General features: G+C 43.5%; 1 protein-coding gene across 1 annotated transcript; it reads right to left on the bottom strand.

Annotated features, from left to right (window-relative positions):
* Positions 1 to 378: 378 nt before the first annotated feature.
* On the bottom strand, positions 379 to 21,544 carry abca5 (ATP-binding cassette, sub-family A (ABC1), member 5). Its single transcript, XM_085285427.1, has 38 exons — positions 21,415 to 21,544; positions 20,174 to 20,343; positions 18,890 to 19,076; positions 18,622 to 18,795; positions 17,247 to 17,344; positions 16,893 to 17,119; positions 16,667 to 16,808; positions 16,343 to 16,531; positions 15,896 to 16,043; positions 15,057 to 15,234; positions 14,721 to 14,779; positions 14,227 to 14,513; positions 13,157 to 13,276; positions 12,932 to 13,070; positions 12,343 to 12,433; positions 12,059 to 12,198; positions 11,372 to 11,491; positions 11,066 to 11,267; positions 10,588 to 10,754; positions 9,989 to 10,116; positions 9,634 to 9,771; positions 9,438 to 9,551; positions 9,108 to 9,278; positions 8,911 to 9,024; positions 8,627 to 8,764; positions 8,424 to 8,492; positions 8,244 to 8,335; positions 7,902 to 8,025; positions 7,615 to 7,732; positions 7,430 to 7,521; positions 7,139 to 7,314; positions 6,896 to 6,971; positions 6,485 to 6,579; positions 6,200 to 6,319; positions 5,960 to 6,112; positions 4,754 to 4,833; positions 4,614 to 4,669; positions 379 to 4,522 (listed from the first exon to the last, which is right to left on the bottom strand). The coding sequence occupies exons 1-38, from the start codon at positions 21,425 to 21,427 to the stop codon at positions 4,382 to 4,384; spliced, it is 5,046 nt and encodes a 1,681-aa protein (XP_085141553.1). The 5' UTR covers positions 21,428 to 21,544; the 3' UTR covers positions 379 to 4,381.
* Between the last annotated feature and the right edge of the window lie 802 nt (positions 21,545 to 22,346).

A 22,346-nucleotide genomic window follows, 5' to 3' on the forward strand; every position in this document is an offset into this window, starting at 1 on the left:
AATCTCTGTAGGCAGAGTCAGTCGTTGTATCACAGGCAAATGTGATGATGGGATGTCCAGGATGATAGTGCTGTATAGTCAGTAAAAAGCATCCTCTCAGAGCTCCTCTGGTGTTCTGTGGCATCCTCAGTGGACCACTTTGCTCTGGTAAGACTGCTGTGTGTTGAAGGTGGGAGCGAGACAGCCTGTGCTGATCTGGATAATGGTGAGACTCAAAGTTGGGGACATGGCTGGTCTGACAGTGTTATGCTATAGCTGCCTGTGACAGGACACATCTGTCTGCTATTCATCACCTCACTGAAATGTGGTGCTGGTCCCTTCTGGAGCATTTTAATGGAATTATCAGACAAATAATAACCACAAAAGAAGCTCATTAATCTGTTTTGGTGACTGAAATTCATAGTATTTTATTAGTCTGTTGCTAATAAACCACCAGGTAACTGTGTCTGTACATTAACACCACCGCTGGCTGCTAATTTAACACACCACTTAAATATGATAACTTCTCCAAGAACCCTAATTCAGTGGCAGCCAAATCAGTAATATTTAGGCTTCAAAATGCAGAGTCCAAAAACAGCGAGTGACATCATGGGTACGACTTCCATCTTTTAGATACAGTCAGGATTCAGTGCTACCTGCTGTTTGGTGACGCTGTGAAAGAAACCAACTCAGGTGCATAGCTAAAAAAAAAAAAAAAAAGAGAATAATTGAACTCCTGAGTTTATAAACTTTGTTGCAAGTGTGTGATCTTTTGCTATGAAATAAACTGATGTGCAAAAGTCTTGAGCCAACCCTCATTTCTTTATATTGTGCTTCCAAGGAGACACATGTCCTTTAAAGTTTGGAGAATTATTCCAGAAAGAAACAACAGAAAGCTGCCTCAGAGTTCAGACTGTAAAATAATAAATCTGGTGACACATTAATTTTCTAGCTAATTATACTTGTATAAACTCTTTTTGCCTCGTACACTATATTTCCACATGTTTGCGAAATATGAAGAAATGAGGAGCTGCTCGACACGTGCACAGTTCTCCGCACTGTCTGCCTTTGGTGCATCACTCTAAAAATCTCCACAATCCACCAAACTGTCTCTGGCTGGATGGTCTGTTACAAATAAACCAAAAACAAACAAAAGGCCAAGAAATATTATACAGTAACATTTAATCATGAAAAGGTCGAGTAGAGACCATAGAGGGACGAGTGTCCATTCAAAGGGGCGCGATGGGAGGAAAATACGGCACACAGCTAAACCACAGTCTTTTAAAAAATAAAGTCAGTGCACAAATAATCTTACAAAGATTGCATAATATAAAGAAAGGTTATAAAATTTCCCAGAAATAGTGCAATTTTACCACCACCAGGAAAATAAAATAAAACCTGCCCCAATGTCGATGCCAGTCGTCTAAACGCTCCGCCGGAGAGCATTTTGGTTTTCGTCACGCGAAACGTTTTGAACTAAATGCTCTGCGGTCTGGAGGCAGGGCTCGGAGTGAAAAGAGAGCAGATGTTTCTGGATGGCTACATGTTACTGAGACACAACACACACATGCAAACAAACTCTTCATTGCACTTGGGAAAATGAATATAAAATGAGTTTCTATACAATAGTGTATATGGGACAGTCCAGAGAGGCCCACCTGTCGATACTCAGCACACACATTTAACTTAAAGCAGAGCCAGTGTTTCTACTCAGTCTGCGGACTAAAGGCTACATGTGTGCACAAACATACCCACAGGGCTTCAGTTTTCACATTTAATAAGGACATAATAGCAGAAATCCCACTCATTTCCTCCACCAAAGGTATATTTCAATGTTTCTTGTATGTAATACATCTTTACAAACACAGCTCTGACACTGAGCTCCTACTCACCTCCAGTAAAAAGCGCCTTACAGATGAATGGCAGCTACTGCATAAACACATAAATGTAACTTATCCCTGACACCTCAAAAACAGAGTCACACACACGACCGGGCTCAGGAAAGGAAATAGAATAAATGCTGGAATAAATGTTGCTGGCTGTTTTCTGAAAATTAGAAGAAATCCAAGAAAAGGTAATAACTCTGTGCTACAGAGTTGGACCACACCAACACGCCAGCAACACACAAACACACCCACACATCCTCTGTGAGCTCAGATAATCCAACTGTGAGGACTGAGTTTGTGATGTTGCTGCACAACACTTCTGTTCCAGATATCTGATCCACCCCTGTGCCGGCACATCATTCTGCAACGCTCTCAAATTAAATAAAAATACATGTACTCATGATCTGCAGAAAAATCTCCCTCCTGACTGCATTTATGATCACTAAAGAAATAAAACAAACATCGTAAAAAGTGTCTTAAATTCCCTTTAAGCCAAAATCCTCACACCTGAATGTCATGAAAGAATTACAATTTGTCGGTTTGCTGATAGGTAGTGCACCAACAATGTTACTCCCTAGTACAAATCTACTAGATCAGAGGTGTCAAACATAATGTGAAGATTAAAAGAAGCTTTACAGCTTGGACTGCGTTTTTTGCTTAAGAAAGTAGAGTCTGACTCGTCCAGTTCCTCTGAGCCAGAGGTCACTTTACCGCCTTCTTCCTAAAGCTAGTTCTGCCCCTCCAAACTAAACTGTGCCTATAAAGTAAGGAGGGTTTTTCCTAAATATAAAACAATTTGGCACCACTTTCCCTAAAAAAAAGAACATATTTTAAATCCCTCCCCTCTTTTCATGAAATGACTGAAATAACAAGGAAAGAGAGATTTGTTAAGTAAGGTAGCATAGACTTCTTATTGCCTTTAGTGTATGTGGAGTAATTGTACTTACAGGCATCGTCACCACCTAAAAATCCCATTCTGATCCAGGAGGAATCCTGGGAAAATGTGCATTTTTTCCACTGTGCAAAAAGAAGAAAAAGTAAAATTCTGGGAATTAACTAAAAGTTTCTGTTTTCATTACAGATCAAAGTCCAGGCAATGATCAGCTGGTACTTTCTTATTTTACAGACTGATTTCTTTAAGAGTTTAAACTTCTTCATACCAAATAAAAAGGCAAAAATCTGCTTTCTTTACACGTTTGTAAGGAACAGCATCAAGAAAAACTGGACCCAGAATCTAAAATGAGTTTGACACCCCTGTGCTAGAATACACGCACAAACACTATAAACAGCACAATATACACACATCAAATAAGCTAGACAGAGTTAACAAAACACAGCTGCATGATCCAAAGTGGCACCAACGTGAAACACGAGTGCTGTCAGGAGCTCCACGGAGTGGTCACTGAGTTACGAACCCTCCTCTCACCGGAGGCCAAGCGTACATTCAACATCTGTTACGAAAAGAACGCCTAAACGAGCCCCGCCTGGATCCAACGTCTAGCGCCACCTCGGAGGTCGTTCGTCTCTCTAGTGCCATGAGATGAGGGCGGAGTGCTACATGTACTGGTGTGCATATTCTACACTATATTCCTGCATCCTGCTGCCGGGCGACGCTCATCGCTCGCCCCAAAGAATCCAGCTACCACTTCTGAAAATAACCAGCCTCCTCTTTGTGAGCGTGCATGCTGAAACACTATGGAGAACCAAGGTCGGGGCGTTAAGATGAGGATGCTGCTGTAAGATGAGGGGAAGGGACTTTTTTCTTCAGCCTCAGAAGAATAAAAAGCAAACACGGTGTTAGTTTATTTTTTTGTTGGTTTTTTTAAAGGTTTAAAGAGCTGTACCATGTCTCTTTAGGCATGTTAGTAGATAGGCGTTCACTTCACAGGCTCACATCAACGACAGAGCGATTTCTGCACGTGCTACCAACACTAATAAACCAAAGATACTCGTCAGTGCCAATACGTGAGGAGGTGTGGTTCAGAGATGTGCTGCTTTGGTACCATTACGATTATGGACGGTAGTAAACAAAAAAAACAAAACAAAAAAAAAAAAAACACCCAAAGAGACGAGAAAACACATTTACAGTAACACTCCTGCTCAGGAGGACGGACGGAAAGGATCACAAAGCTTATATATATATATATATATAATTTTTTTTTTTGTCATTTAACGGACTCCCTGTGAAGATAAAAAACATTAGAAAGAGGAGTAAGTGTGGCATCAGCGTGCTGAGAAAGACTGCAGGCCCCTCGGTCAGTGCGAATCAGAAAGCACCGATGGACGACAGCAACACACACATGCGCTCCCACAGGAAGAGGCCACAACAGCCCAAACACACAGTCAATCCCAGTGTATGCAAGGCCCGCCCCCTCCACCCACACAGGTCTGACGATCATTTTAAAGGCGGTGGGCGTGCAGTTTGTGGGGCAGTGCTGGCGTCAGCCCTCAGGCGCTGAAGCCTGGCAGTTTCGGGTTTCTGGTCAGTTACCGGGCAGCTCCCTCTCGGGTGGAGTTCAGAGCTGGTGCACGATGCTGTCTGTGTGGTTGACCGAGACGGAGCCGTCCTGGCGCAGCCGCTGCCACTGGAAAGTTGTGCTGAGGGAGCCCACCTCGTCCTCCTCGTTCTCCTGCTCCTTGGCAAACTCCATAAACACCTGCAGGACAAAAGGAAACAAGGAAAGCTTGGAGTGAAGAATCCAGAGGTCCAGTGGAAGTACAAACTGACCGCCTGACATGTAAGCCTACCTGCTCTAAGGTGGACTGGGAGAAGTTGTACTCTTCAAAGTTGAAGGTTTGCTTGGCTGACGACACAAGGAAAGAAGATTAAGTACACGGGAGAGAGAGCAGAGCTGTGGAGGAGAAACGACGGGTCAGCACTCACTCACCGCTCTCTAACTGGGAGAAAGACTTGGCCAGCGATTGGACGTCCTCCATGGGGATCTTGTAAACCATCAGCGTAGCAAAGCTGGAAAAACAGCACACATACATACAGAATTAAACTGGGACACACAGAGCAGTAGCACGCGTCTGTGTTTCCACAGCTCTATTTTCCATAATGCTTCCTCCTCTCTTTTTTCGCTCTTAGTTGACTTTTAGTTTTGACTCTGAATCTAATCAGTGGTATAATAAGCTACAAAAATACATATAAAAGCTCATGTTTTGCCTCATTTATTGATTTCTAACATTTTTATTTAAGCTTTTTATTTACTTCTACCCCAAAAACAACCTCGAACACCCACACGTTGAGCACAGGATATCTACTCCCAACTGTTATTTTAAGGGAAAAGTTAATTTTATTTTACTTTACGAAGTGTTTAACTTCTTAAAGCTCGACTTCCACGGTTCATTCTAACGTTTGACACAGTTTTTGTGAACAGCTGAAACTGGGTCGTTCCATTAATCATATTTTAATCACAAGCACGATTCTGTCTTTCAGTCAGGACAAAATTCTTACTCTGGATTTGATTTTTGCTTTCTCAGTTTTATAAGGTTCACTGCTTTCCTTTACAGTGTGCTGTTGGCACTCATTAAGTGTCCATCACTGTGTAGCTGAAGTGGAAGAAAGACAGGTGTTAATCAACTGAAGCCATCTACAGGAAGAAAACACTGAAGGTTTCACAGCTGGACTAGCTGCTGTGGAGTTATGTGACCGCATTCCCATCTGGTGCTCTCTTCACCGCCATCGGTGCTCGCTGGCTTTATGATCAAAAATAGGAGGATATACATTTTGGACTGCCTTTTAAAGAATTTTACAGCTTGTCCTACTGATAAACACCTTTCCCACTTTCATTCATACTGCACCAAAGTCCATCCATTCAAGTAATGAAGAGTTAAATGACTGAAAAGTTGCAGCTTTTTTCTTCTCTGGAGATATTTATGCTTTTCTATTGTGGCCACACAGATGTCTTTCATTAACTACAGCAGCATTTCTTTATCATGCAGAAACACTGAGACACACTTGAAACTGCACAAGGATTAAATGTGACAGAAAAAGGATTTTTACCAATCCAACTCACTTAAGATCAAAATGGGCTGTAAAACGAGTCTGACATCCCTGAACTGCACACAGACACAGACAGGTCAGGGCTCACCTCTCCTGCCGAGCGGCGTGAGGGAATATTCGTAGGATCTCCTTATGCAACAGCGCCACCTGCTGGAGCCCCGTCAGCTCTTCTCTAAGTTTCACCTCCAAACTGTAACCGCGGCCATATTTTCCTTTTAAATGTTGGATGGAACCGATACATCTGCAGTAAAGAGACCAAGCATTAAGAGGCATTATGCCGAGACTCGGAAGTTTGAGAAATTATCGAGAAAGCAACTGTGGAGCGAACCTCAGCTGCCCAGAAACCATGATGGCGACGCGGTCGCACACAGCCTCGGCTTCCTCCATGTAGTGAGTGGTCAGGATGGCTCCGCGCTGACGGTTCTTAAAAGCGGCTCGCATGGCCCTCCTACACGAAGGAAACGCTTCTTTTAACGGTAGCATTGCTTATGAAATTAAACACATTATTTGGCAGTGAAAGAAAAGAAACATTTATTTGAGAGAACTTCAGCGCTTCACATTTGAAACAAGAAAAAGGCAGAAAAATGCTTCTGTAAGGAAAACATCGTCTCACCACATGCGCTGTTTGGACTTTGGATCCATCCCTGAGGAAGGCTCATCCAGTAAGACGATCTGAGGATTCCCGATCATGCTCAAGGCAAAGCACAACTGCAGACATACAACACAATAATATCATACAAATACTGTAAAACTATAACAGAAAAGATTCGAAGTACCTCATGTGTTTCATGACAGAACATACATTTAAGGCTTTTACATTTGAAGTGAGACGTTTAAACGTCACTGCCGCGAAAAATAAAATGAAACTTAAAAAGCTAAAATATTCTGACTCGTTAGGAGTAAAACGTCGATTTTGCTGTTAACGCCAACAGGTTTCTGATAAATACTTTATTATCAGGCAGGATAAACACAGCATTAACATTATAATCGAGCAGACTAATAGGCAAGCCGAGGGTCTCCTCACCTTCCGCTTGAGTCCTGCAGACAGAGTCTTGGCTTGTTTGTGTAAGTGGTCCTTCAGCTCCAGAGCATTCACCACACTGACAGCAACGGCAGACACACAACAACCGTTATTAGCTTTACACTCTCTCTCTCGAAAAGATTTAAAGATCTACATCATCTTTGACTGTCTGACTGTTAAAAATAGAAATCACTGTGGTCAAACGTCAGGGGGAAACCGGTACTGAGGATGAGACCGAGACTTTACCGTTTGATGATCCCCGGCACGTCCTCTCCTTTCAGGCCTTTAATGGCGGCGTAGATCTCCAGATGCTCCTGCAGAGTGACCCGAGGCCACAGAGGGTTCACCTGTGGACAGTAGCCCACGTGCTCCAGAGGATTGTCCACTGAGCGAAACTCAGTGCTGTAGTCTCCCAGCAGCACCTGGACCAAGACGAGCAAAGATTCAGAGTGTTTTCTTGGTTTAAACACATGAGTAACATGACTGAAATGATTAAATAAACAGACCGAGGAATGCTTCAGTATCATCCTACTGTACCTGGCCTGCAGTGGGGTCAGTGTCACCTGCCAACATGTGCATGATGGTGCTCTTTCCTGCTCCGTTGGGGCCCAACAGTCCAAGAACTTCACCTGAGGAAACAGCAGGGTAGGATTCAGACTGTGGGTGAAGTCGGCCGGTTGGGAACCACGCAGCATAAGAAAAAGCAGCAAGACTAAGCGTACCTTTACGGACACAGAAAGAGACGTTCTTTGTGGCCAGCTTCCTCTTCTTGCTTAGAGAAAATCCTTCTCTCCTGCCCTTGTACTGCTTCTTCAGGTTACTCACAACCACGACCGGTTTCTAAACAGACACAGAAAAGACAGAAAAAGGAGCAAAATGCCTTCAGATCACCGACGAGAAACAAAACACTAAAGATGCCTGGCTAAATTAATCTTTATTACACCTTGACTCTTCAACAGGGACCAGGGACTTCAACAGCATTCTTAATTTATGTATTGTAAACATTTACCTCTTCACAGGACTGACAGCTGAGGGCCTCTTTGACTCTGGCCCTTTCCATCTGGACATCTTCGTCTTCATTCTGGCCTTCTTCTAGGTTCCTCTCCACCTTGGCCTTGGACTGGGATGAGATCCTGTGAACATTTTAAAAGAAAATTAGGTCTGCTGCATTTAATGTAGGCATCAAAACCTATATGTTTTTACTGCAGTAAAACGGTTGCGACCACACTTTGTTCAGGGATCTGGGTAACTCCAAAAGCCTCACAAACTTTTCTACCTTTATCAAAACAATAAACCTCAGTATAAATAAACCAGAGGTTCCTGTAATCAGAGTTATGAAAGCGATCATCACCTGCAGAGCTGATCATTTTTCATCGTCCTTCCTCCAGAATGGATCTCCAGCCAGCGAAGCAGGAAAAGCAGAACGATGCACTGGAGATAAGGCTGAGCACAGACACACAGTTACAGTTAAATACAGTTCTGACATTTGTTTATCACATTTTTCCCCCACGTTATGAAATATGATACATACAGCTAAAACTGAAATGAGCAGGTTCTTCCACAGGAAGTTCTCCTCGTAGACAGTCGGGAGGAAGGTGGCCTGAGAAATGGAGAAATGCTCTCAAACATGACTCCAATAACGGCCTCAGCCCCAATGATATATGATCGTGTATTTATTTGAAAAACACAGCTGTATGCTTGACAGAGAAAGCAGCTGTTGCCCTGAGCTCCTACCTTGGTGATGCAGTTGAGACAGCCCATGAGAGGGTACAGCGGGTTGAACAGACACAAGACGTTGTGCAGGGTTCTTGTCAAAGCTGGATTGTTGTTTACGAAGGACAACTGAACCACCGAGGCTGACACGACGCACACCTGAGGTACAAGCAATTTATTTTTAATAAAGGTTTCAATCTAAAGCATTTTTGTTGTCATGTGAAGAACAAAGAAAAGAAGAAGAAAGAAGAAGAAGAAAAAACAGCAGCAGCAGGCTTGTTCAGGATCACATGTTTGAGTCTCACCATCATGGAGATGACAGAGAAAAAATCCCTGTTGCTTTGGACTCGGGCGAAGCCGAAAGACGACACATAAGTGAAGAGAATCATGGCTGGGCTGAAGCCAACGGTGCAGAGAACCTAAGGCGGGGCAGAAGCCATGAGATGAAGTCACGTATGTGTTGTATTACAGAGGAATAAAGTCTTTAAGCAGCTGGACGCACCACCGCAGAGAGGTTGCTGGAGTTGAGCAGGTTTCCGGTGTGGAAGGAGAAAAGGATGATGGACATGAAGGACAGGATGAGGTAATAGAACGGGATGTCCACCGCTGCCTGACCGCACCAGTACGCTGACGGTACGAGACCAGAGATGCGCAGAGTTGAGCGACACTTTATCTGCAAAGGGGACAAAACCCCCAAAATAAAACACAGAAGTGACGAGAAATGTGACTGTGTGGCCCGATGTTCTCACTGTACCAGACAACGTTTCTTTTTCCCTCTAAATCTTTTGTTGAAAAGATGAATCTGTTTTTATCTCTGTGACTAACTGGTTACCTCTCGGTCTCGAGTGTGGTCCATTGCAAAATATGCCGGCATTCCAGCTGCCAGCATTCCCAGTATGATCGCCTCTATGTACACCAGCGCGTAGGATGTAGCATCAGGGATTTGCTGATGGGCATCACAAAGGGAAAGTTTAGTGTCTTGGAAACGACCTCTGTTATCTGACTCTATATTTGTCAAAGGCACTCACATATTCAAAGGGTTTGGTCCACGTTCGGATCTGCCCGGTCACATTCAGACCTCTTAGGAGAGCATTGCTCAGTATATTGACGGTCATGGGCAGGGAGTGAACAGTCGTGCTGTTAAATGCAACGCTGTATCTGAAACCCTGTTAACAACACATGAAACAAAGTGTCAACAGCATCATGAACTCAGCACTCCATCTAAACAGAAAGCTCTCAGTTAGAGGAGCCAGCAGCCCTCAAACAAAGAGCACTTTGGCTGCAACACGAGCACCGTGACACATTAAATGTAGGTGGAGGTGCTCCAGTTTCATCTAATCTGATATCAGTAATTAAATTCAATCTATGCAATATTAAAGTGACCTTGCTGGATCTTGTTACGTTGATGGCAGCGCTGTGGGGAGCCGCCGCCATGTAGTCGCTCTGCTTCATCATTTCCACTTTGATGTCCTGAGACTCGATGTTGTGGATGAAATCGGAAATATCAGAGCCTGTAGGTACGAAAAAGGCACGGCTAAAATCATCCATACAACCATTTTCTGCTGCGTCACAGGGGCAGCGGTCCAAGCAGAGATGGGCAGACCTCCTTCGACATAATCTGAGTTTGTTGCCACTCAGCGTGAGCCCAGACACCCCTCAGAGGAAGCTTAATCAGCTTGCAACTATAAAACTGCATCATGTAGAAGCTCATACGTGTCAATAAAAACAATTTAAATCAACATCAAGGAGGTCGGTTAAATTACACCCACGGGACATATTGTAATGATTATGGTTAGTGGGATATTTCACACTCGTGCAGAAGTGCGATGCTTCATCACAGTGTTTACATCATGTTGTGCTTTGTGATAGAGCTGAGATCTCGAGTCTTATTCAGGGAAAAAACCCACTGAAAGTGAAACAAGCCTTTTAACTCAGTTACACAGAAACCGTCAGGCTGCCGTGTTTGTATCTGTGACACTCACCAGTTGAGTTCTGAACCAGGAGGCTTGTGGCGTATCTCTGGGGCGCCTGGTTCCTCCTCAGGAGGTAAATTGGCAGAAATTGGCGGTCTGAGGAGTGAATCTGGATGTTTCCTGTGGCCAGCGACAAAACCAGGACTGCAGCCACAAACACCAGGAACAAGGCCAGACTGGAAGAGGAGGAAGGGGGAGGTTAGGGTCAGGAAAGTCTCGATAAATGGGAGGAATAAAGCCTCAAAACACATCCCTATTTCTGTGACTGGACAAAGAGGCAGAAAACTATGGATGTCATTCAGTTCTTTAACTCTAAGCTACAGGAGCAGATGGAGCATGTGTGTCCATCATATGACAGATTAACATACAAACAACAAAAACAAACAACATGTATTGTATTAAGGTAATAAATAAGAAGCCCGGTTTACCCATGATATCTTCAAAATAAAGAAATTGGCTAATAAAGTAAAATAAGGAGAACACTCACGTGTAAATGAAGGCCTTCCTCTCCCGGCGCATGTTGAGCATGTGCAGCCACGCCACGGTGCTGAACTGCTGCCGCCACAGGGCGTGACCCGTCACAACGTCCGACTTTGTGTCGGAGAACGTGAGCAGCCTCTGGTCCGTGTCGTCCAGGGAGGCGGTGTCGCACTCGTCGTCCGCCTGCTCTCGATTAAACACGCTGTAGTCTGAAGACATGAAACGACTTTTACTCAACACCAGAGCTCCTGCAGACTTTTTCCATTCGAAAAACTGAAATCAGCAGCAATCTTCAGTTTGGCGACACACTCACCAGCCTGATCCACTTCAGCCTCTGCCTCCAAACGTAGAAAAACATCTTCCAGCGTTGTCATGGAAACACCATAGTTGACTATTCCCAGTCTGGGTTGAGAGTCGAGCTCCGAGAACAGGCCTACGAAAGATGAATTCAGGACCGCTCAGCGCGCTGCGTGGCTCACAGTCAAAGCTGAATCATGACTGAGTCATACTCTATTTTTAAAATACTGTCTGGATATTTTTAAAGGATATTAAAGAAACCATGAAGGCCAGGAGTAAGTAAACTTTCCCCTTTGAGCAGGAACAACTGCTCCAGTATCACTCTGCTCTGCCCCAGTGCAGATTCAGAGGTTCAAGAAATTGCTTTATTTGCAGTCGATTGCTTCGGAGTTATGATTTTTAAAAACATTTTTATACAATGCACAATGTCAAAGCAAGGCAGGTAAACCAAAAACTGCTGATGGGCACATTTAGGAGTACATGTGTGTGCACAGCTGCATGCGTGTTGCTACAGAAAGCAGGCAGCTATCAGAGAATCAGGTCAGGATAAATGTGCAAAAACGTGACCTGACTGTAAACTAAAAATATAATCAGTACAATTTAATGCTCAAAAAACAAACACGCACAAAGGAAACCTCTGTATGGTCGACTCGTGTCATGATTTTTTTTAAATGTGACCGACGGACGTTCCTGTGAATCGAACCTGGGAACGTGTCCATGCTCTCGAAGGGCAGAGTGAAGGTCAGCTCCGCCTCGTGCTGTCGGGATAACTTGGCTTTGGGAACGTGCTGCTTAACCAAAGACGTGATCTTCTCTGCGTCACATGCCTCGCTGATAGACATTCTGCAAAGGATGAAGAAAAACATCTAAATCTAGTTCGATAAAGACGCCCGTGGTTAATACACGTTCTAAACTCAGCAATAACAAAAACAATCGAATTAATTATTCCTTTTGGGTTCTTGTAAGAGTCAATGAAGGGGTCCTTGCCTTAGATGATAGCCCACACCGCACTTGATCTTGAGATACAGAGAGGAGCCAACACACTTCAGCTGACCTTGAGAGATCACAGCTTTGCGATCTGCAGAAACAAACATTCAAAAAAAATAAATCAGACATGTTTTCAACTCGCGTGGAGATAAACCTTTGTTCTCATATGGGTCGAGTATAAAACTGGAGCTGCTGCTCGGTTACATAAAGCTGTGCTGGTGTTTTCTGCTCGCCTCTGCACCTTGAATCTCACTCTTGAAATTCTCCTGCAGCAAGGAAGGCAACTCAGCGCTGACCTCATGATGAATAACATCACCAAGCTGGAGCATATGTCAGCAGCATACTTTAAAATATGCATACACAACAAACCTGAGTGAAAACTGTTCATCCGGTCAAACGGTTTTATTTTAAACATCATCAAGAAAAGACGGAAAATTTTCTGCAACACCAGCTCCTGATTAAAATATTGATCAAGCTAGAAGATCCTGAGATACTATCATCCAGGATAAGAATAAAGCACAATTTCTGGTCTATATTTCCAGTCCAAAGTGTGGGTTTGTGTATCTTACACAACAAGGAGCATTCGTACCAGCAAGGATGTCTGCCTCGTCCATGTAGTGCGTGCTGAGCACAGTGACTCTGCCGGCCCGGCGACTCTTCAGCAGAGACCACACCTGGTGCCTGGAGTAGGGGTCCATGCCGGCCGTGGGCTCGTCTAAGAGCAGGATCTGACAGAAACAACCACAAACTCACGTTATCCAAGAAGGACTGGTGTCTGGATTCGAAAAATTGAAGTAAGATTGCGCACAGGTACCTTTGGATCTCCTAGGATGGCGATGCCCACAGACAGTTTCCTCTTCTGGCCTCCGCTCAGATTCTTGGCCTGAGCCGTCATGATCTTCTCCAGGTCCAGGTCCTTCAGCACCTTTGTGACCTGTCAGAGAAGGAAACATCACACTAAGGCTCAACAAGCACAGCTTTTTAAACAACCTCAAGAATGTCACATATTCTCCTGCTGAAAGCACTAATGCACATACATGAAAACTATGACACCAACATGCTCTGGAGTTTAGCCACCTTCCACAACTTTCTATGAAATCTAAATCTTAAGGAAAATAGACGCAGACCCCATCCGTGTGTCATTTTTACTTTTTAAACAGTGGATTTAAAGACCTTCTAGAAGCAAGTCTCACAACTCTGCAGTCATCTTTACAATAAATTTGATGTTCCCATCTAATTTAAAGCATCATCACTTACTGGATATATTAAACTGTATGAATAGAATCACCAAAATGTGGCAAATTTGTTCACAAAGAGCGCTTTTTCTTATACATACTTCTAACTTATACTTCAACTACATCGGCGCTTCATTAATTAATCTCAGGGTCTTCAGTCTAACCCCCCAGAGCACTGAACAAATGTCAGTCTGATGATTAGCAAAGAACATTTCTAATCTACCTACAGCTTTGCTGTGGAAACCACAGATTAGGATGATAAGAAGACGTTTGCTACCACACACCCTGAAATTATAGGAAATGAAACTACTGTGTGTTTGTGCATATGCCAGTGCAGCAACGTGATTGGCTGATAGTTTCCTGGTTTCTGTGGGTTATTAGCTCTGTGGTGATAGGTTTCATCAGCTAAAGATGAAAAGAGATTTCTTCTCAAGATTCGCAGCCACTGTTCAAGTTTCTTCTTGCCGTCGAGTTTAAGCACATTTGGTTTATAAGAACTACAAATCACCTTTTAACGTCGATCAACCCTGGTGTCGAAGGTTGTCGCCGGTAGGTTTGATGTCATGTTTCAAATGTATGTTTTAACTTTGATAAATGTCAGAATGTTTCAGACTTTGCACTGCGGGAACATTTCGATTGTCACATTTACCTCGGCGTCGATGTCTGCTCGTGGGATCCCTTTGATGGCAGCAAATATCCTCAGGTGCTCCTCCACTGTGAGCACATCAAAGATGATGTTGAACTGAGGGCAGATTCCCACCAGCTGCTTCATTTCGGACGCGTCGGCAATCTCTGCCACAGGCGAGCCGTAGATGGTGGCCGTGCCGTTCGTCGGCGGGCAGATCCCACACAGGATGTTCATGAGGGTGGACTTTCCAGCCCCGCTGTGTCCCAGCAGAGCTGTAATCTGTCCCTCATAGATGTCAAAGGTCAAACCTGAGAAGGAGAGGTAAAGAAACAGGAGGAGATACGGGATGTTATTTCAGTCCATTGTAGGAATGTGGAAAAATATCTAATCTAACCATGTAAATCAGGCTTTCTGCTTATTACTGCGGTTGGATCTTTAGCCCACATTATACAGCACCTTCACATGACTCATGCTGTAACCTTGAACAACATGTATAATCATAGAAAAGCACTCACCCCTCAGAGCCTCCACCACGTTGTCCTTTTCTTTGTACACTTTGCGGATGTTATTGATGCTGTTGGAAACAAAACGAGCGAGCAATGAAGAAACAGTGAAACTGAAAGGAGAGAAGCGTAAACACAGCAGCAGAGTCAGTTGAAGAGCAGCTCTCAGGTTACAGGCTGGACCTCCAGGCTCTCCTCAGCTGATGCTACAGCTGAGCCTAACGCTGATTTACCCGAAGCTCTCAGGGCCTCCATCTCTCAGTCCTCTGAATCCATACTTTTAGTAAAGGTACTCTGTGAGCACTGACATAAGAATAAAATGAAATATTGGTAAGTTCAGGCTTTTACCGGATGGCTTCTTTCCCTCTGAACTCGGGAGAAACCGGCTCGATAGACTCGTCCCCACCAGGAGCGCCGTTCAGCTCAGTGTCGTACACCGAGCTCACCTCAACATAGCGCTTTCTGTGTTTGGACCAATAGGACGGCTTCAGGAAGTAAACCAAGGACCTCCGCATTCCAAACTCACCTGCGTATCAGAAAATCATCATGAAAACAAAATGAAAACACAAAACAAACAGAACTGCTAACCCAATCAGCTTCGACCAGCAGTGGGGCGATTTAATGCTGCAGTCAATTAAAGCAGCACGATCAATGTGGTGTAACGCTAATTGAAGTACAGATGGATCTGCAGAGCAGTGCTGCACACACTCAGTGGGTGAAAAGGGAAACATCTGACAGTTTATTTCCCACTCGCTGCACAGCACACCGCTGGAGGGCTTTTCAAACTTGCTGTGGGATCTCAGCTTGTTCTTTTCCTCAATGCCCAAAAGCTTCTACTGATCTGTAGCGCAAGACATGTTGAGGAGGTCATTTTAACCATTTAAATCAGCTGTGTTGGACCAAGGACACGTCCGAAACCTGCAGGACACCGGCCCTCGAGGCCTGGAGTTCCCCAATCCTGAACTAAAGAGAAAATTCAAATGGTTCCTGAAAATTTTACATTTTTGGCCTTATGACACATGGGGGAATAGAGGGTAAACACTGTGTATTTTCAGCTGTTTTGCTACTATGTAAAAGATAAAAAGGTGACTACAAAAAACACACTTTTACTAAATTAATAGCTGCTGGATTTGTTCTGGCAAAAACCAGTGTTTGACCGCACTGAGTTCAAATATTTTTGCACTTACCAGGCAGCACCTGGTCCAGGTAGGTAGCCAGCAGAAGATAAAGGATGCAGTCCACAACCAGCATCAGCAACGGCACGTACAAAGGATGAGGCCCGTTAGTCAGAGAAGAAAATACAGCACCGTCTCCCTGTGCCTCCAAGTAAACAACCTAAAATAGATATTAGACAAATACGCACTGAGATCAGCCTCGGTGGCATCTACTGCACAAAGCTTCATCTTTCTGAAAAATGAAGGCTGGAAAACTGCAGAGATTATATTGACATTTCTAGCAAGCTGCAGAAAGAACCTAATATCACTTATGATGCAATTAATAGAAAAATGATCTAAATTAATTCAATTAACAAAAACAGGATCAACACTGAGGTGAGAGAGGACTGCAACAAGCTGCTATTTAATTTATTCCAGAAGGAGAAAAGTACTCCAGAGGAGACCAGAGCGTGTTTGTACCTGTGCAATGCCGATGGAGAAGGCACTGGGCGACAGCAGGCACAGAAGCCACACCAGCGGCTGTGGGAAATCCTTCACGAGGACGGTGAAGAGCGACAAGCAGCCAAACACCACCGTCAGCATGGATCCCACCGTGCTGGCAAACTTGGGCTTCTTAAACAGCGGAGTCAGCATGAAGGAGAAGAAGATCTGTGGAACAGAGTCAGGATATGGATGAGAGGAACGAACGTTCACTACTAACAACACAAAGGCTGGAATCAAATAGCCACAGCTATATGTTATTCATTTATTTCTTTGCTTTCCCTCCATCCCAGCTCTACTCACTGATGATATTCCATACAGGAATATGAGGAAAAAGATGACAAGGAAGTTGCTGTTAGGAAACAACGCTGTGTACGTCGCGATGATGGCCATCAGGATGGACATGGTGGTCACCAGAGCAGCGTACAGGAGGCCCCATGATAACCTGTCAAACCACACGTACACATGAACGTGAGTTTCTTTGGTCCGAGTGTCCGAATGTGCAGCGGCCGAAGCCGTTTCTCCTCACCAGAAGGCTGTGTCGTAAAGCCCCATCATGGTCATGGTGTCTTTGAGACGATGCTCTTTCTCAGCCGCCACGTTGACGATGAGGAAGGTGACGAAGGGCGTGAAAGCCAGGACCAGGTAGATGGAGATGAGGGCGTGGGGGAACTTCTCAACCTCCACAGAGCCGGGCTGACCCATCATCACCGCCTTCAGTTCGAGCTCGCTCAACACCGAACGTTTTGTCTGCATCTGAGCACAAAAGATGATAAAAGAGTTTAAAACTTTTTTCAGTAACGTAGTCAAAGAAAATCCATGTGTGAAAAATGCAGTTCAAATGTCCGAAATTCAACAGCAGCTGAGCTTCAGCCTGTCTCACCTGAATAATGGCTGCGTCGATCAGAGACTGGAGGTGAATGAAGCCGGAGTACCAGTAATTTGCAGCCCTGCAGTTTACAGAGCTCGACAAGCAGCTGGCTGCAGGAGACGAAGCAACGACAGCAATCAATCAAAATGTATTTGTAAAGGACCTCTGTTAAAGGTGATTCAATATAAATCATAACAAATAATATACAATGACCATCAATATAGAGTAGATTAGAAAGATGAAACATCACAGCAATAAAATAACATTTAAACTAGTTTTTCAATAAAATAATACAAGGAAAGATTAAACAAAAGTAAATGATCTAAAAATCTAATATAGTAAAAATAGAATAAATATACTTTAAGTCCAAAAAACTAAAGTAAATGTGTAAGAATCAATATAAGTCCAGGCTAAAAGTTTGAAGATTTCAACACTTCTGTTTTAAATTTGATCATTTCTGTATGAAATATAAAACAACACCACAGCACGTCACACATCAGCTCTAAGAGGGAATCATCTCTTTTACAGTTCTGTTCATCTCTTCCTCCACTCCACGCGTTCTTCCATCTTTTTATATTCCTTCATACCAAAAGAGCTACAAGTCAGGATCCAGAAAGCTGAAGCATGTTTAAGGTTTAAATCGACTTTTTCTCTCCCTTCAATGTCTGATTAATGGAGAGGAAACGCTTTCAGATGTTCTGGGTGACAGCCAGATCCAGTGTTGATAGTTCCCGCTTATTTTCCCTTCAACATCTTCATAATAACAAATTATTAGTCCATGTTACGTTCCCCTAAGTGTCCAGGTGAAGCAGGGAGATTAACAAAAAGTGGGTTTAAAAAAAAAAAGGAGCTAAAAGGAGGCAAAACTAAAGGAAAACCCAGAAGTTGGCCACTAAACAAAATAATAAGTCACCAACGCCCAGGAGTAAGCAGCCTTTAACCCTTAAAAAAACAAAAAAGAAAACTCCAGCAGTAGAAGGGCGGCACCTACAGATGGAGAAGGAGCAAGACGCACTCACCAGGGCAAAAAAGAATAAGTACCAATCACAGCAGAGCATTGCTGCGCCCTGCCAGGGCTACAATGATAACTCATTTAAGGATTTTACCACCAAGATCATGTGCAATGCCCCCACTGACTGCTGTTTCTTTTAAACCAGCACGAGTACTTTAAACGATTCATTATGGAGGTTTTTTTTACACCAAAGGACTCTTTCAAAGGCAGTTAGCAGCACATCTGAAGATGTATGCAAGTCTACAACACAAATGAGCTTCTGATCTGTCACTGTGAGGGAAGTGTAGAAACTTTGTACCCATTTAAAATAAAGTTGAGCCAATCCATAAAAATAAAGCGGGAGAAAGTATAATAGTTTCAATAATTAGGCTTTACCAATAGACTCTGTGTAGTCACTGGGTAAAGGCAGCTGGTTGTGCGGGAAACGGAGTTTGTAAGATGTGGCCGAGCTGTCCATGAACACGACGCCAACGTAGCTGGAGGGCTCGTAGAGGCTGGCGTTCTCCAGATCCTCCTCACTGGAGAACATCTCCAGACGATCCTGCATAACTGAAGGAGGGGAAAAAATGCTCGGTTTGCTCTTTTCGAACCCTCTGCACAAACCTAACGGACACAGAACCCCGCAGATGGTTTTCAGACTTACGCATATTCTGAGCCACCTCTTCCATGATGTAAGTGGTGATGTTACTGATTGGTGTGTAGCCGAGGCCTTTGAAGAAGTGGCTGTCACTCTCCAGCTCCGTCGTGCTGATGCCGCCATAGTAAACATGAGGATTCAGGGTGCTGATGAGTATCAGGAGCCCCAACAGGAGCAGAGGGAGGATCAATTCCTGCACAGACAGGGACACAGAAGGAATGTGAATAGTTTGCTCAGTAAACCCTGATATCCCCCAGGTCAGATCAGATATAGCATCGTCCCTTAAATATGTTTTCTTGTGTATGTCCAAAGCATTACAACCCAAAGTTGGTGAAAATTCATGCTCTGTGGGACAGGAAATGAATTTACAGGTACATTTTAGTGAGAAAAGACATTACTTTCACTGATGACTGCATGCACGCAGCGGCTCTAACTGCAAAACCAAACCGCGAGATAAAAAAAGAAAAAAAATTATATTCCTATTGATAAACAACCTGTAAGGCTGAACTCAGAGGGGGGCATGTCAAGAGTTTGAGGCTTGTGGTAGACAGTACCAGAGAAGAGAGATGATTATGTAGTGTGAAGCATGTTCTAGGTAATTTGGCATCATCTGTGTACAAAACTCAAACTAAATATGGTGTCAACATTTTCTTCTCCCAACTAAAGCTCAAGTTTCCTGTTGAACAACTACACTTCTCACAAAAACACTGCAACAGATTACTAGATTCTAAAAATGTAGAACAAATCCAGTCTTTGGGGTAACGGCGGGTCTGTGAGTGAAATAAACAGGCTGTATTATTCACAGCGGAGCTTAGGGCGGCCCTGACTGCTGTTGAAGATGGAGGCGGTCCCAGAGAGCTCCAAGTCAAAAGAAAAGCTGATACACAGGCACATAAAAAATGCATAGACGCAACTTAAAGCCGAATAAAAAATGCATGGGCTAACAAAGCAGAAATAGAAAGCAGAAAGAAGCAATGGAGTGGCTTCAACTTTTAGCGACTTTTAGCACACAGGCGTAAAAACACGACCTTTTCAATGACTTAGTGACACAAGCCGAGACTTCCCCAGAAACCAGAACACACCTCGACATCAGGCTGCTAGATTATGGTAAAAATCGCATGTTTCAGAAACTCTGGAAACATTAGTTATTTATTGGATTTATGGTAAATGGCCTGTATTTATATAGCGCTTTACTAGTCCCTAAGGACCCCAAAGCGCTTTACATATCCAGTCACACACACATTCACACACTGGTGATGGCAGCCACATTTAAATAAAATGTTTCTGCACCTGCAGGCTCTGCTGCTTGGTCCTCCATTTGATGAGCAGATTCTTGTAGAGAAGACTTCTCGTTTGGTTCCAGACTCCAGCGTCTCTTCTGTACATGGGCTGCATGCTCCCAGCATTCCTCATGTGGATAACGTACGGACGAGAGGTCCTCTCACTAATCCTGGCCTCAGCTGCAAGGGACATAGATGGCAGAGAAGAAATTAAAAGCCCCGGACATTATGCACTCGAGCAGGAGGACTTAAGACAGTGAATCAATACAGCAGGTCTGCAGTTATCCCGCAGACTGATGCTTTATTTCCCTCTAGCATCTTAAAGGCTGCTTTGCTTTGTGATGATGAAAGGATTAATATTAAACTTTCAGCTCGTTCTGACTCCAAACTGCTGCAAAAAATATTAACAAATTCTCAGGGGGAGGATTCATGTATGTGACCTGGAGGCAGTTACTTTAAGGATGTCTGTTCAAACTGCAACATATTCTGATGATTTAGGTTTCCCAAACTTTGTTTACATTTTGGATGTTTTACCATCTAACTCTTGATTTTCTTTATGAATGTAAAATCCAGTGACGTGGTGTTTATGTGTTCGTTACGTTACTGGTCTGCACAAATACTGCTGACTGAAGTGCTGCCTATCTGGGTCTTTTACAAAAGATTTCTGACAACAAGAGCATCATGTTGGTGGTTACAAATATATAGTTATAGGAAATTATTTATTTATTTTTTCCCTGACTGATTCATACAATAAACTTTCATTTGAAGGACTTTCCGCTCTGCTTAGAGTTTGCTGCAGTAATATATAGTATTATATATTAGTTAACTAACCGAGACCCAGTATCGGTGTATACAGGTGTACTATGACACCTGTCAGAAGTTTCTAATAAAGCAAATTAAACCCGCTTTCCTTGTTTTCGCCAACAGCGCTCCGATGTTAGCTACAACTGGCGCTAACCTGCTACCTGCTGATATTTCCATATGCTAAAGAAGAAGAAAAAAATCAACAGACATTAGCGTCGCCGCTTCGTCCTCACCCGGACCGGAAAACAGGACAGGTGTAGGCAGCTGAGTGAGCTAGCCTCTTCACAGAATTAACCGCGGCTGATTGAGTGTATTTTTCTAATCTGACGCGCTGAATGGCAACACAGGCACACGGAGCAGCATCGAGCTAACAGGCTACAGCTGCCAGCGTGTGTACGCCGGGCTAAAAACACGTCCGCTCCAGAAAAACAAGCACAGCATACTCACGTATGAAATACATTAAGACATATCCTTCCTCAGCTCGCGATTTAACGGCATTACATTACAGATTTTATTTTGTAAGTATCAGGTAAACACCCCCTTAAACGAGCTGGTTTCTTGCGTCTCTACTTCCTTCTGTCAGATGCAACGCCCCGAAATGTGATGTCGGCCAATCAGATTTGGTCTCGGTGATGCTGACGCAAGTCTGCGCCAATCAGAATGCAGCAGCAGGCATTTATTTTCATTTCACAAACAGAGCATGTCGTTTGATAAATGAAGCGAACAAATATCTCTTGTTTGGGGAAATTTTCACTTTAATTAGAAAAATAATTTTATTAAATCATAGCATTAATGCCAAAGGCTTAGCCATAAAATTTATTACAAATCACTTAAGTACAATACAATTTCTAGAAAGTAACAGGTGAAGTAAGCTACGGATAGATGACAAAGGAAAAAAAACACCCCGTAATCCTTCACGCCTGCAGTGCGTAGACTCGTACGAGCCATCTAATCGTCCCCGTACAGCTTTTGATGATCTGGTGCCAATAAAACGGAGGAAGAATATGAATGAGTTTGGATAATTACATCTATTTGTATGATATATATTTCTTGGCTGCTTTGTTATTTTAACCACTAGTGAGCTGTTTATTGACACTAGCTGTACTTCCTGCACAAAAAGGGGAGGGATCACTGCAAATCAATACAACGTTTGTCTATGTGATTGGCTTTTATCCTAATGTATGCTCTCTTCCAGAGTGAGAATTCCCCTCATCCATAGGGCACAAGGGTCACTGAAGAATATGAAAATGGTGTGAATCACACGTGTGCAGTCTCAACATTTCAATCCAAATGAACGCCTGTGGGAGATGTTTGACCATTAGACGGTCCTCTCCAACATCATCAAAACATATGAGGGAATATCTTTTGGAAGAATAGTG

This window comes from Mchenga conophoros, linkage group LG8, assembly GCF_057382185.1.
Source record: "Mchenga conophoros isolate Kocher_MC1m ecotype Shallow Benthic linkage group LG8, M_conophoros_male_GT1.1, whole genome shotgun sequence".
NCBI lineage: Eukaryota > Metazoa > Chordata > Actinopteri > Cichliformes > Cichlidae > Mchenga > Mchenga conophoros.

Coding starts and splice junctions, on each gene's coding strand:
- abca5 (XM_085285427.1), bottom strand. Junction 10,117..10,587: donor CCTGGTTCAGAACTCAACTG/GTGAGTGTCACA, acceptor TCGTACCTACAG/GCTCTGATATTTCCGATTTC. Junction 8,493..8,626: donor GTCTCAACTGCATCACCAAG/GTAGGAGCTCAG, acceptor TCCATTTCTCAG/GCCACCTTCCTCCCGACTGT.